A 13526-nucleotide genomic window follows, 5' to 3' on the forward strand; every position below is an offset into this window, starting at 1 on the left:
TAGGGAGGGGACTAGCCACAAAATTTCAGGCCTTGTGCCTTTAGTAGAATAGATTATTATTGTTGTTGTTGTTATTATGTTTTCTATTATTATTATTGTTGTTGTTGTTGTTATTATTATTATTATAGAACCTTACTGTCAAGAACAAACAAAGTCATTATTACTTGATATGAGTTATTCTGTACCCAGTGTCATCGCATCGTCATAGCAACAAACATTTTATTAACCTTTATCTTCAGTGTAATAGCTACTTACATTTTTTTTACTTCATTTCTTTTTCACCCTCATAGAATAAAGAATAAAATGGTTGCCTAAGTGACGATAAATCCCACCCTTAATGTGATTAAGAACGCAAAAAGCTGTTCCTTTTTATCGTTGCTTTCTTTCCTCTCTTATTTGTAAGCATTAGTTTAAGCATTAAATTACATATTCATGTGACTTCTTATCCTTATGAATAATTTAACAGATGAAAAATAAATATGCAAATTTTAATATAAGCAAAATAAGCATGAATGAAAAAAAAAATATAAGCAAATAAGCATTAAATTGACACATTCTAAAATTTTATCTTAAATTTCAAAACAGAAAATTAAAATGATAATGTAGCAAAATACATTTGAAATAACTAATTGATATAATTTGATAATCAGCTGATCAATAACTTTAAACTTTAATATGCTTCACTGAATGAGAAACCTTCTTTGTTTTTTTAAACAATGAGAAAAATGAAGAATGGAGTGATGTAAGGGAGGTAATAGCTTGACATATATATATTGCTTGTAATATACTCAAATGGAACATCAATCTGCTTGTAGACTTAATCGGAGGACTTTTTATCTTCTGTTCTAAATTGCTATACAAGCAGGTCGTTGTTGCTGTATTATTGTTTGATCCCAAGCAAATCTTGTTTGTGTAGATCCATGATCAAAAGCAATCCAAACAGGGTTTTTTCTTCTTTTGTTTCAGATACTGTGATTAGATCTACACTAATGAAATCCTTCATTCTTTTAATATGACAAAATGTAATTTAAATAAGACTTGCCTGTTATTTCTGCAGCCAAGTAAGTTAGATGGGGGGGGGGGGGATATTTAGTCACTTGCTCAAGGCACAGTATTTCAGTGCCAGCAACAGAATTAAACAAACTTCAAAGTTCATCTGATCTACAGCAACTATATTACTACTTCCTAAACATCATGAAAAATATAATTCATTTCAAAAATTTCACCCACAAAAATCCCTCACTAAATTAAAATCCTCATCGATATTTATATCAAACAAAAGGCAATTTTTATAATCAACTTAACGAGGATGTATAGTAAAAAAAATCCAAATATTGTATTATTCAGCATTCTTACAATACATCCACATTAAGTTGGATATATAGATTGCCTTTTGGCATTAATACTGCTTGTGTAACTAATAATTATATTAAATAGTATTTTTCCATTATTTCTCTGCTTATGGTGACATAAAAATATAATACATAATTCTAGATGTTCTTGCCTGGCAAGTGATTTGATCTGCAGCTGTATGTTGAAACTAAAACATTTACAGCATGGAAGATACATATTAGTTGTTCAAAAACAGGAAAACTGTTAACTTCAATTAAACACTTATTATCTGAAATCAAAATTTTCATCACACCAACTACAACCTGGTCACTGACAAAGTTTCCAGTTACAGTGGAGGCATGTCAGTGATCATGTTGTGGTTGGTATAAAGAAGATTTTTGATACCAAATGATAAATGTTTAAGAAAAGTTAATAGTTATTGTGTAACTGTGAATGACTCATATACATCTTCCACACTATAATATATATATATATATATATATATATATATAATAATGATATTAGGGACAAAATCCAAATTACAGGTAAAAACTCAATTAAAATCAATTTATAAAAAATTAAAATTAAATTGAGCTTTATAGATAAAATATATATAAAATATATAGTTTTAGGGAAAATAACCAAGTTTCAAGAACTCATCGATGAAAATCCACTATCACATATAGAAAACTATATATATATACATATATATATATATATATATATATATATATATATATATATATATACAGGTAATAGTGTGTCACAAAATAAAATGCATTCAATATATACAATGAAAAACAATTGTTAATGAAACCTGCAAAAGACTTGGATTACATAATTGATATTAGATAACGTAAGGACCAACACAAAACAGGAAAAGAGAGAAACAAAACAATAGGCCTGTTGTATTTCTCTCTATTAAATTGGCATTAAGCTTTATATTATTTTACAGGAGTGAAGGCAAAAATTCATAATATTGTTTTGGTGGGGGTAAGGACCAAAGTTTTTGCCAGTTTTCAGGATAGAGAAATAGAGAAATATATTCAATTTCATTACCCATCATGATGTTTACAAGTTTAGAATTTCAAAATAATAATATACACTTACATCAAGGTAGTTCAAAACACATTACCACACGCACACACACATATGTAAATATGTATTTACATGCACTTGTATGTGCACACATATGCATACACAACTGATACATGCCAATACATAGACATCACATATACACATTTATATACTTATACATACAATGTCAAATATGACGGTGCATGATGTGTATGCATATGTTGACATAATACATACATGCACATACACACACCCATATGTACATATATATGTACGCACTCACACACACACCATATATTTGCCTGACACCCTACCATATGTTGGATGAACACATAGGGTGGGGGCATTTATTTTTACAGCCAGATGCCCTTTCTGTTACTAAACTGTAACTGTTTTTCAAGTAACGGACGACTGTATAGATGGATGGGCCGATGAATGGAAGGATGTACAGACAGAACACACACACAAAAATATAACTGTATATGCATATATTCATGTAAACATACATCGATACATCCATAAGTATATCAATATGTGTGTGTGTATATTATGTGTGTGTGTGTGTGTGTGTGTGTGTGTGTGTGTGTGTGTGTGTGTGTGTGTGTGTGTGTGTGTGTGTGTGTATATATATGTACATACATTCATATATAGATATATGCACATTTAGCTTTGCAGTCAAAATTGAGGGTTGATGCCAGCAATAGATAAGATTGCCCAATGTCAAGGATGAGACTTGTTTCTTCTTTTTTCCAGGGTAGTTTAACTGATGCTTTAATTCTTTTGGTGAGTTTACATCAATAAACTCTAAGTATGTTTACAATTCACACCACATAATAGATTACACCATATGTTATGGATATAGAAAGAGAGACAGACAGACAGACAGACAGACAAACAGAAAGAGGGAGAGAGAGAAAGAGAGATTGCCAAATATTACAGTTTTGTAAACACAAGATGGAACTGTACGTGTTGCATAATGTTGAGTTTATTCATGTATTTATTTAAACTGTGACTTGAGGTTTTGTTCATTGCAGAGTTTCATACCAAGAGTCTGCAACTTGAGTAGCTACCTTAGTTTTAAAATATATACACAAATATACACGTGTATATGTGTGAGAGAGAGAGAGAGAGAGAGAGAGACCGAGGACATAACTGCATTCAAGTTTAGTCTTTCGTTAATGATTTTTTTAAAGGTTGGCACCAAACTAGGAATACGTTGGAAGGGGAGTACATTGCAATGTGACTAAGGGGAGTGAGTGAAGCCTTTAATATTACATAGTATCATCATCATCGTCATTTAACATCCGTTTTGCATACGAGCATGGGTTGAATGGTTTGGCAAGAACTGGAAAGCCGTGGAGCTGCACCAGGCTCCATTTGTCTGTGTTAGCACGGTTTCTACAACTGGATGCCTTTCCTAATGCCAACCACTTTACAGAATGTATTGGATGCTTTTTACATGGTTCCAGAACAGATGGTATTTACATGGTTCCAACACAAGTGCTTTTCTTATGTGACACTGTCATTGGCAGTTTTTTACATGGCACTAGCACAGGTGCTTTTTACAAGGCACCAACATGGGCCATGACAAAGATTCTGTCCAGGTATATTAAACCCTGAATAGCAACATCAAACCCATCCTGCTGCATGGGTTTGCCAAGTCATTACAAATAAACTCAAAAATATCCTCAGAAAGTTTCAAATTTTCAGTGGTACTTGAAGCATCCTAAACATTAGAAATCTAGAAATTATGTGAGCAACAAAAACTTCTGGGCAAAAACCAAGCTGGAACCCATTGGGCAAAAATACCAAACATGAAGATGAGTAGGCTACATGTTAGGAAAACTGAAAGGTTGTTTAGTAAGGCTAGATTTAGATTGAAGCATAGGATACCTAAGAATTACCCGATGAAAACTTACGAAAGAGAAATAATGTAGAACCAAGCAAAAATAAATGTACAGTTACAGAATGTTTTGGAAAATTTTTAAGGAAAACCTGTGTTACCCAACAAATCAAAAGAGGTGATGATATTTCATTGTTAGTTCTTTATGTTTAACTAGAAGCAACAACAACATTCTTTTGAAGACCTCCTCAGCCTAATCTTCAGGAGTGAAGTGGCAATGGTGATGTACAGTCTTACCATGATTTGTACAGAATGAGACAACTGTTCACACTTGTTTAAACATTGATGATGTGACACAGTTGACTGGACATTTAACAACAATGCTTTTCAACACTGGAAGTACACACAAAGACATGCACACACACACAAATATACACATACAGATATAAAGAGAGAAAGAGATAGACACACACACATTACAATTTATAAACTGAACACTTTCCCTCTCCTCATACATAGGCACATCTGTGGTTGTGTGGTAAGAAGCTTCCTTCCTAGCCACAAGGTTCCAGGTTCAGTCCGACTGCATGGCACCTTGGGCAAGTGTATTCTACTATACCCTCAAACCAACCAATGCCTTGTGAGTGGATTTGGTAGATGGAAACCGAAATTTGCCTATCATGTGTGTGTTTATGTCCCCCATAACTTAGCAGTTTGGCAAAAGAGACTGATAGAGTAAGTACCAAGCTTTAAAAATGTTTCAATTTGTTCAGTTAAAAATTCTTTACGGTCATTGCCCCAGCATGACCATAGTCTAATGACTGAAACAAGTAAAAGCTAAAAGATAGAAATATCCTCACACACAAAAACAGGGAGAGAGAAACGCAAAGAAGGAAGGAGGGAGAGAACAAAAGAAACATTAAAACATGTCACACTTGTTTTTGTAGTAGGTTTCTATGGGAACAGGGGGAATAATGCAACTGATGAAATCATTGTTGCAGGGTTTAAAATTGCTTAACCTTTAGTTCCAAACTAATGACAAAATACAAACTTAAAAAAAAAAAAGAAAATCAACATATAGACACCATGCAATTTTAAGCACAGCTACAACAATTTTTAACAGTAACAACATTATTCTCATGACCCTTTGCTGTTTGGTATGAAAACACTGCAAAATATGCAACTACCACCACTTCATTCAGAAGATGAAGGAAAGAAGGTCTTCAAACAATAGATTTTTAGGAATGTTATTGTCCTTAACTAAACAAAGACTAATAAAGAAATAGAAAGTTATTAAAAAAAAAAACAGATTAAACTCAAGCACAGTTATGTTTCCAATATAATCTATATTATGAGTATGTCCTTCATGGCCACATACAATTGGCTGAAACTAGTAATACCTCATAAATACATGTGTGTATGTATGTAAGATTTATATAGATATATATATATAAACTCTTCGAAATGCTTAGTTTAGAATAGGGGCAGCTGATGAAGAAAATGTTCTCTATGTGGCCTGTTTGTTTTCTGTGCTCTGTTTATGTTCTGTTTTTCATTTTGTCCGCGTTTTTTTGTGACATCCTGTACCCAGATATGCATCTATATATACATGTAGATGTAGGTATGTACATACATGTACGTATATATGCATATACTCACATATTATTTGTATTATTTTATATATATATATATATATATATATATATATATATATATATATTAGTATTATACAATGAAATATATGAATTGTAGGATTAGAATCTGGAAAAATTAACAATCTTCAAGTTATGATGTCTTTGGAAATAAAATTATTTTAAAAATTTAATATTAGCATTTTTCCTTGTGCAAACCACTAGATATACAATGCTGTTTCTGAATATATACATACGTTAAGGGACAATAAGAAAAACAAAAAATTTAAAACAGTTTCCAAATTATTTTGGAAACTGCATTTGTATGCAAATATTCTTTTAAATCACTGCCTGATATGAATTGTTGTCAAATTATAATTCCTCTCATTATTAAAACTACAGAATGTATAATTTACAAAGCTTATATTTTCACTGTACTGTGGCTGGTTTCACTTCAGATTGTCAAGAGGTATCTTATTCCTGGGTATATACTTTGTCCTATACTGGATTCAAACTAAGAGCCTTTGTTTTTAACAATGAAGTAGTATAATACAATGGCTCTTAGAAGGGGTTCTAGGGAACCCTAGAGTTCTGTAGAAAAAATCCTAGAGGTCAACAAGATGCCTTTTAATAAAATTTAATAAAAGTTTACTTCAGTAAAAAGTAGCATTTCACCATATTTAAAACAAGTTTCATGCTGCTTTTTCTTTCATATACAAATGAATAAATTCCAAAACAGTTTTTGTTTCATTTAGCATTTTAGGGTAGCAGAGATTGTGTATAAAATGTCGATATGGGATCTGTGATTTTTTTTTTTCTTTTAAGTTCTGCTACAAATTAAATGAGAACCAATGATCTATTACATAAAAATGTAATAAAAATAAAGCTTCTTAGTCAGAAACCATTCAGAAAATATGTATACATCCAAGAATAAAATTATACGCTGGGGTGATTTTGTTTCATCTAGTTCTGAAGTATATTGTGGTTTTTAACACTATACATCATGAAAGGAATTTTCCCTGGATGAAAATCTATAGCCTCTCACATTTAAACAACACATATACATTAAAATATATGGCATTGGTAATGTTTACATTATAGCACTGCTACTACAGCATAATGTGAATTTATGTGCTAGCTTTTTATCCAGGAGCAAGACAGTGAATAATTGTAAATATGCTCTCTAAAGATGAGCTTAACCCATTACCTCCCATAATTCAATTAACTGGAATTTTTTTTATGAAACTTTGATTTCTAGCATAAAACAGCCTTAGAAACATGCTGGAATGATCAAAATAACATTTTAAATAGAAATAAGCGAGATACTGGGTGAAAAATTAGCAAACCTCATTTAAATATCAGAGAAATATACCTAGTAGATATAGCAAAAAGGTTAGATATGTGTAAATATTGACAGATAATTATGAAATTTGTAATTTTTAAGTGATCTCATATGAGATCACTGGTAGGTAATGGGTTAATATTCTTGGGAACATAAACGTCTTTCTTTTCTCAATTTCCTTTTATTAATATTTACTAATAACATAAAATGTATTATTATACTTACATCAACTTCTTCCATTGTTTCATGAGAATTTGAAGGCCATGTAGTTATTCTATCAGGGGAACCGTTCTCCTCTTCAACATTATATGGAGTATCAAATACCTGTTCTATATAATATACTGACTGAGGTACAATGGTTAAGGGAAAATACAGAGATCTCTTAAATTATGAAGAAATAAAAATAGGGTTGAGAAATGATTATTACAAACTTAAACATTACTAAATATCAGTATGTTTATTCTGAGTATTATTTCTTTTTTCATTTTTAATAAAAAAAAAAAAGGATAGTATTCAAAAAGATTTAGAACAAAATAAATTATTAAAGTATAAGTTAAAATTACAAATCAACCTAACCATATATTCAAATTTCGTATTTGCCTGTATATTATATATAAACTTGATTATAGAATTACATAATGAGTGCTCAGCTCTGGACACTAGCTTAATTATACCAGAAACAGCTGTAAATTAATGAACATTGATTGCATAATTCCTCTTATTAGTCATTCATTAATTAATATTAACTCTCAACCTGATGGCTTACTCTAAAGTATGAATGTATTGCTATGTCTGAGTCATAAAATACACACACACACACACACACACTTCTAGTCACCACTTCCTCTCTTGTAGGTCACTCAATATTGACATACATCACTCACCTCGTACTATCCATTCTCTTCTTGAAGGCATGCAGCTGCCATCACCATCTCTTATTTTAATACTCTTGATATATTTAAATTGGAATCTATAAAAATTCTGTTAATTTTCTGAAGTAAATTTATAAATTTCAATCTTTATTATTAGTAAGAATGAGAACTATTTCAGCAGATGAACTAATTGGGTCAATGGCAAATATCACAAGATGCTGAGTGGATGAACAGAAATAAATGTCCAACAACCAGGATCAACCAGTTCAGTTAGTGAACTACTGCTATTATCGTAGTCATGGCATGCACAGATGAGATATTTCAGCTAGGAAAAGACCAAGACATTCATGCCACATTTCTTGAATGGGGTGTCTGGTATAGGAGATTTAAATTGATGCAGGCAGGTTGTCTGACCAGATTAATTGAAAGCATACCATTCAAATAGGGGCATTTCATTTTACTTGTGCCGTAAACACTGCACTATATTGGATACAAATCTTTAAAATTATTTTTCAGACCTTCATTTGACTCAAGTTAAGATATGTAGGTTGAAAAATCGCAGGTGAAACAAGGGTTGGTTTACTTGCCAGAATATGTAAAAGACATTGCAAATGAGAGATTTCAACCATCTCAACTATTCATCTAATAAGAATACAAAACCAAAGTGTAAATATAATTCAATGTTAGTAATATCTTTTTCAAATGCTATAAATTGCAACTTATGAAGAAGAGCTGGTTTGATAGAGTTCAGTTAAGGTTGATGGTGGAGCTGCATTCCCTAACTCCAAAATAAAAGAGAAAACGTTGATCCGACAAATGGATACAAAATGCTATCTGATATGCTGAATTTACAGGCCACTCAAAAATAATTAGTTGACTGCCCAGTGGATAGTATATTACTAATCCAGACATTGTACTGCTATGCATTGTGTTCACACTTCATCTGCACTATGTATGTTGATAGAGATCTGATCACATCATCACAACTGCCATACTCATATACTTTTTTAAAATATTTCTCTAAAAGATTACAGCAATGTATAGGAAAATAGAACTATAAAATATGCACCTTCCACTTAGATCATAATTTGGACCACTTCATTTTATCAGAAAAACACACACACCCAACCAAAAAAAAAAAGAACAATAGGTTAATTTAAAAAAAAAAACTCAAAAATTTCATGGCTTATGAAATTATAAACATAACCCTAAAACCCTAAGTGGAGGCACGTGGCTTAGTGGTTAGGGTGTCAGCACCATGATCATAAGATTGTGGTTTCAATTCCTGGACCGGGCAACGTGTTGTGTTCTTGAGCAAAACACTTCATTTCACATTGCTCCAGTCCACTCAGCTAGCAAAAATGAGTAACGCTGCGATGGACTGGCGTCTCGTCCAGCTGGGGAACACATACGCCATTGAAACCGGAAAACTGGGCCCATGAGCCTGGCTAGGCTTTAAAAGAGAGCATTTATTATTTATAAAACCCTAAAGTATCTTGAACCTGAAGAAATCCCCTGCACGCACCAATAGTGTATCTACAAATACATATCATGTGACCATCTGATCGAGCAGACTATCAAATGTTGTTACATTGCTGGTGACAACGTTTTGCATTGTTTTAACTTTTGAATGATGCCACCCTGCTGGCTAGACAAGTGGCCAACATTTCCCCTGATTGGAAGGCTAGTCCACCACAGGGTTACCCGTTTAAGCTGAGTGCACTGGAGCAACATGAAATGAAAGTGCTTTGCTCAAGAACACAATGAGCCACTCAGTCCAGGAATCATATCCATGATCGCTAAATTGTGAGAGCAACACCCTAACCACTAGGTTACATGCCTTCACAGACAAATAATCAATTCCCAGAATCTAAAACTATTATAATTCTAAAACTCAACAAAACAAAAAAAAAAAACCCTGTGATGCAACATCACACAAACCAATCATCTTAGAGACATCCTCAAACATTTAAAAAAGACTTGACTTTGAAATCATTGACCCAGTCACTCTATTTTTAAAATCATAACTTGGATTTGAACCACTACACTCAACCACCACACTAGCAGAGTAGTATTTCATATCCTGTTTGATTATATGATGCTTTGACTAAGAATGGAATTTTACTCAAAATGTACAACCTGATAGTTTTGGTTGAATTTTATATTAAACAAAGGATATAATATCCAAGGCGTATTGTATATTTTTCTTCCAATGTTATATATTCTTGTTCGGGAATTCGTACATCATTTATGAAAGTCTGTAAAATAAATAATAAATAAAAATTAAGACAATGAAGAGATCAACGGATTTTTTTTTTTTAAAGAAACATTGTAAATATACAAGAAAATTATAAAAAAACAATGAAATTTCTTAAGGTAGAATTTATTTCTAAGATTTTAATCTAGAACAAATTGTGGAAAATAGGTATGAAGGTACAGCTCACTATAACTATGATTAAAGTAAAAACAAACACATAAAAATAAAATAAAGTAAAAGGTGGTGGTCCTATAATAGTGGCAGATTAACTAAAACCAGTAAAAAGATTAACAGAATACTAAAAAAAAAAAAAACACTTGATCTCATAATTACTGTGATTGAAAGGATCAATAGATAGTTTTCATAATGTTAATCAGACAGGAAACTAATCTTTTCTTGTGGATCAGAAACTTTCATCAATTCCAAGTTAATTTCTTCTCAGACATTAAGCACCAACCAAGAGAATGGAAATGTGTGGCAAGATTAAAAATTGGATTAAAATTCTAATTTTATTCATTTAATCTTTGTATCACAAATTTAAACTGTAAATAATATGAATTTCTTTTGACATACACAAATTAATTTTTAAAGGGAAGAGTATACCAGCAAAAATTCCAAATCACAATTACTATTCTCCCTTGTGAAAATAAACCCCATATTCTACCTTTACATAGTGAGTATTTCTTCTTCAGTTGAAGTTTGGTTTTATGTACATTATTTATACACAGAGCACACGACCCACAAGCTATGAAGCCTTAAATGCAATAATCTCCTTTCTCCTAAAGGCACAAGACCTGATATTTTGGGGGAAGGACAAGTTGATTATATCAACCCTAGTATGCAACTAGTACTTAGTTCATCAACCCTGAAAGGATGAAAGGCCAAGTTGAACTTGGCGGAGTTTGAACTCAGAGTGTGAAGCCCAGAATGCTAATGATTCTGCCAGCTTACCACCTCAAATGCAATGATATCACAGAAAGTAATCAGCTATCCTCTTTCCCCTAAAACTGCTGGCCTTGTGCTAAAATTTAAAAACCATTATTAAAAGTTTGTGTATGGCACTGATAAAGTGACAAATTAAATGCTTTGCAAGTATTCACTTACATTCCTTGACACTTTGAGTTCAAATCTCCTTGGATTGAACTTTGCTTTTCACCCTCCAGAAGTTAATAAAACAAGGAATGTATCGGGGCCAGAAAAAAATAAAAATCTGCATTCTTATGCTGAAGTCAGAAATAAATTTTGAAAGTACATGTACTCTAGAAGATTTTTATAATCTTACTGACAATATAGACCAACATTGATAAACAACTTTTCTTTCTTTTCTCTTGTAGCTCCTGTCAGTATGAAGGATTTTTAGGCTAATTTTTTTCTTTTTTCTTTTTTTTTCTTTTAGGTTCTTTCAATTATTCCCATAGTGTCCTTTTGCTCCTTTGTTTTCTAATTTATTTGACCTTTGATAGAAAAGCTTCACTCTCAAAAGAAACTAGGTTCACATACAAACATTCTTGTGAACAAATAAATTAACCCTCCACAACAGAAATATTATTCACACAAAAATTACTCTTTTTTTTTTCTTTCTAAAATTGTGCATCAAACCTTCATTCATCCAAAACTATGTTAAATCCTTAATTTAAACACATTCTTTTTTGATAATCTTCTTCATTACAAGAGCTACCTTGTTTCTTTCTACCATTTTTCCCCAGTTATAACATATGTGTCTCTGAGTGCCTAACATATCTTCCTTTTGATAAGAGATGCAAAAGAAAGGAATATTCCTCATTTAAATTTCTATTCAGCTAAAGAGCTGCTCTGTAACATGGATATTTTCTAATCACCTAAAGTAGGCATTATCACTGTATGGCAAGAATCATGCCATTAAGTCCCCATTTAATTATAAAGACATCTTAAAGTTAAAAATATCAATATTTTGAGAACACTTCAATCAGCTCAAAATTATTCAATGCAATTGTCTTTCTGCTTCTCATCAATTACTTCTGTAAACTATCTAACTAATCACTATGTAAAATCCTCAACTGTCAAAGCTGATTACAACTGAATGAGAGAGAGAGAAAGAGAGAGAGAGAGAGAGAGAGAGAGAGAGAGAAAGAAAGAAAGAAAGACTTGTAATTCTTTTAAATATTAGTTTGTGACTAGAGCAAACATACATTGAGCTTAACACAATTGTCATACAAAAACCTTACATAAGTCTGTACAACAAAACAAATCATGTCAATAGATATACCATAAAAACTGATGTAATTTACGCACTTTTCTCGCAAAAATAAAAATAAACTTTAGTGGGTGCATAAATTACGTGAGTAGATCATTTCCAGAAATTGTTTTTGAAATTTTTTTTGTTGAAAAAAAACGTACAAAATGTAAACATTTGTACCGGAAGCTGACTCGTTTAATGTCAGAATAGGTTTTTACAGAAAAAAATAATGGCTTAAATATAATGACGTTGACTTTTATTTATGCTGGACAGTATAATGCTTACTTTTTCTGTATAAATTTACTAAAACCATTTAATGGTCAACTACTTTTTGAAGTCTGACGTTCATGCTAGTAAACACAGTCTAGGCCATATTTTACATTGCTTGCAGTTTCTATCTATTGCAATGGAGCACCATTGACATACATAGTGATATGGATATTCTTGACTGAAAAAAATGTAAAGATATGGATAATCTTGATTGTATGTTTTTATTTTTGTTTGTTTATTACTAGGCACAGTTTGTCATACTGTTTATACCAATTTCAAACATTGGCTTCATTAACATTAAAATGCCTTCTGACGGCTCTATTGCCACATTCAAAGGCATATTCAACATATTTAATTTCTCCTTCGCATAAGTTCTGCCCATGCTGACAATAATGGTAATGACAAATTTTTAAGTTTGCTTGACATTTTATAAGTGTGAAAAGGATTAAAACTTCGATAATCTGTATCAAAGGTCCCAACAAGTATAGGCAGAAAAGAATTCTGTTTACATAATCAATCTGATCGGTTACCTTCCTCTGTCAGTTGAGTAAAGTGTCATCCAAACTGATGTTTACAGTAATTAAACTTAATTTGCAGCATCTGTGCATATTTATCAGCTTTGTTTTTGTTGGTAATTCTTAACAACTTTTCCTGTGATCATGATTTGAGAAGATATACAGAAGCATG

The 13526-nt window shown here is 31.8% G+C and overlaps 1 protein-coding gene across 14 annotated transcripts in view; it reads right to left on the bottom strand.

Moving 5' to 3' along the window:
• LOC106869485 (uncharacterized) overlaps nucleotides 1-13526 on the bottom strand; it is a 398751-nt gene that overhangs the window by 219177 nt on the left and 166048 nt on the right. For all 14 annotated transcript variants that reach the window (XM_089365456.1, XM_089365452.1, XM_089365449.1 and 11 more), the window contains 2 exons: nucleotides 10277-10355; nucleotides 7451-7575 (listed from right to left, as the gene is read on the bottom strand). In XM_089365456.1, coding sequence (XP_089221582.1) covers nucleotides 7451-7575; nucleotides 10277-10355 — 204 coding nt within the window. The remainder of the gene's footprint in view (nucleotides 1-7450; nucleotides 7576-10276; nucleotides 10356-13526) is intronic.

Source organism: Octopus bimaculoides, chromosome Z (assembly GCF_046866305.1).
Source record: "Octopus bimaculoides isolate indiv1 chromosome Z, ASM4686630v1, whole genome shotgun sequence".
NCBI classification, from domain to species: Eukaryota; Metazoa; Mollusca; class Cephalopoda; order Octopoda; family Octopodidae; genus Octopus; species Octopus bimaculoides.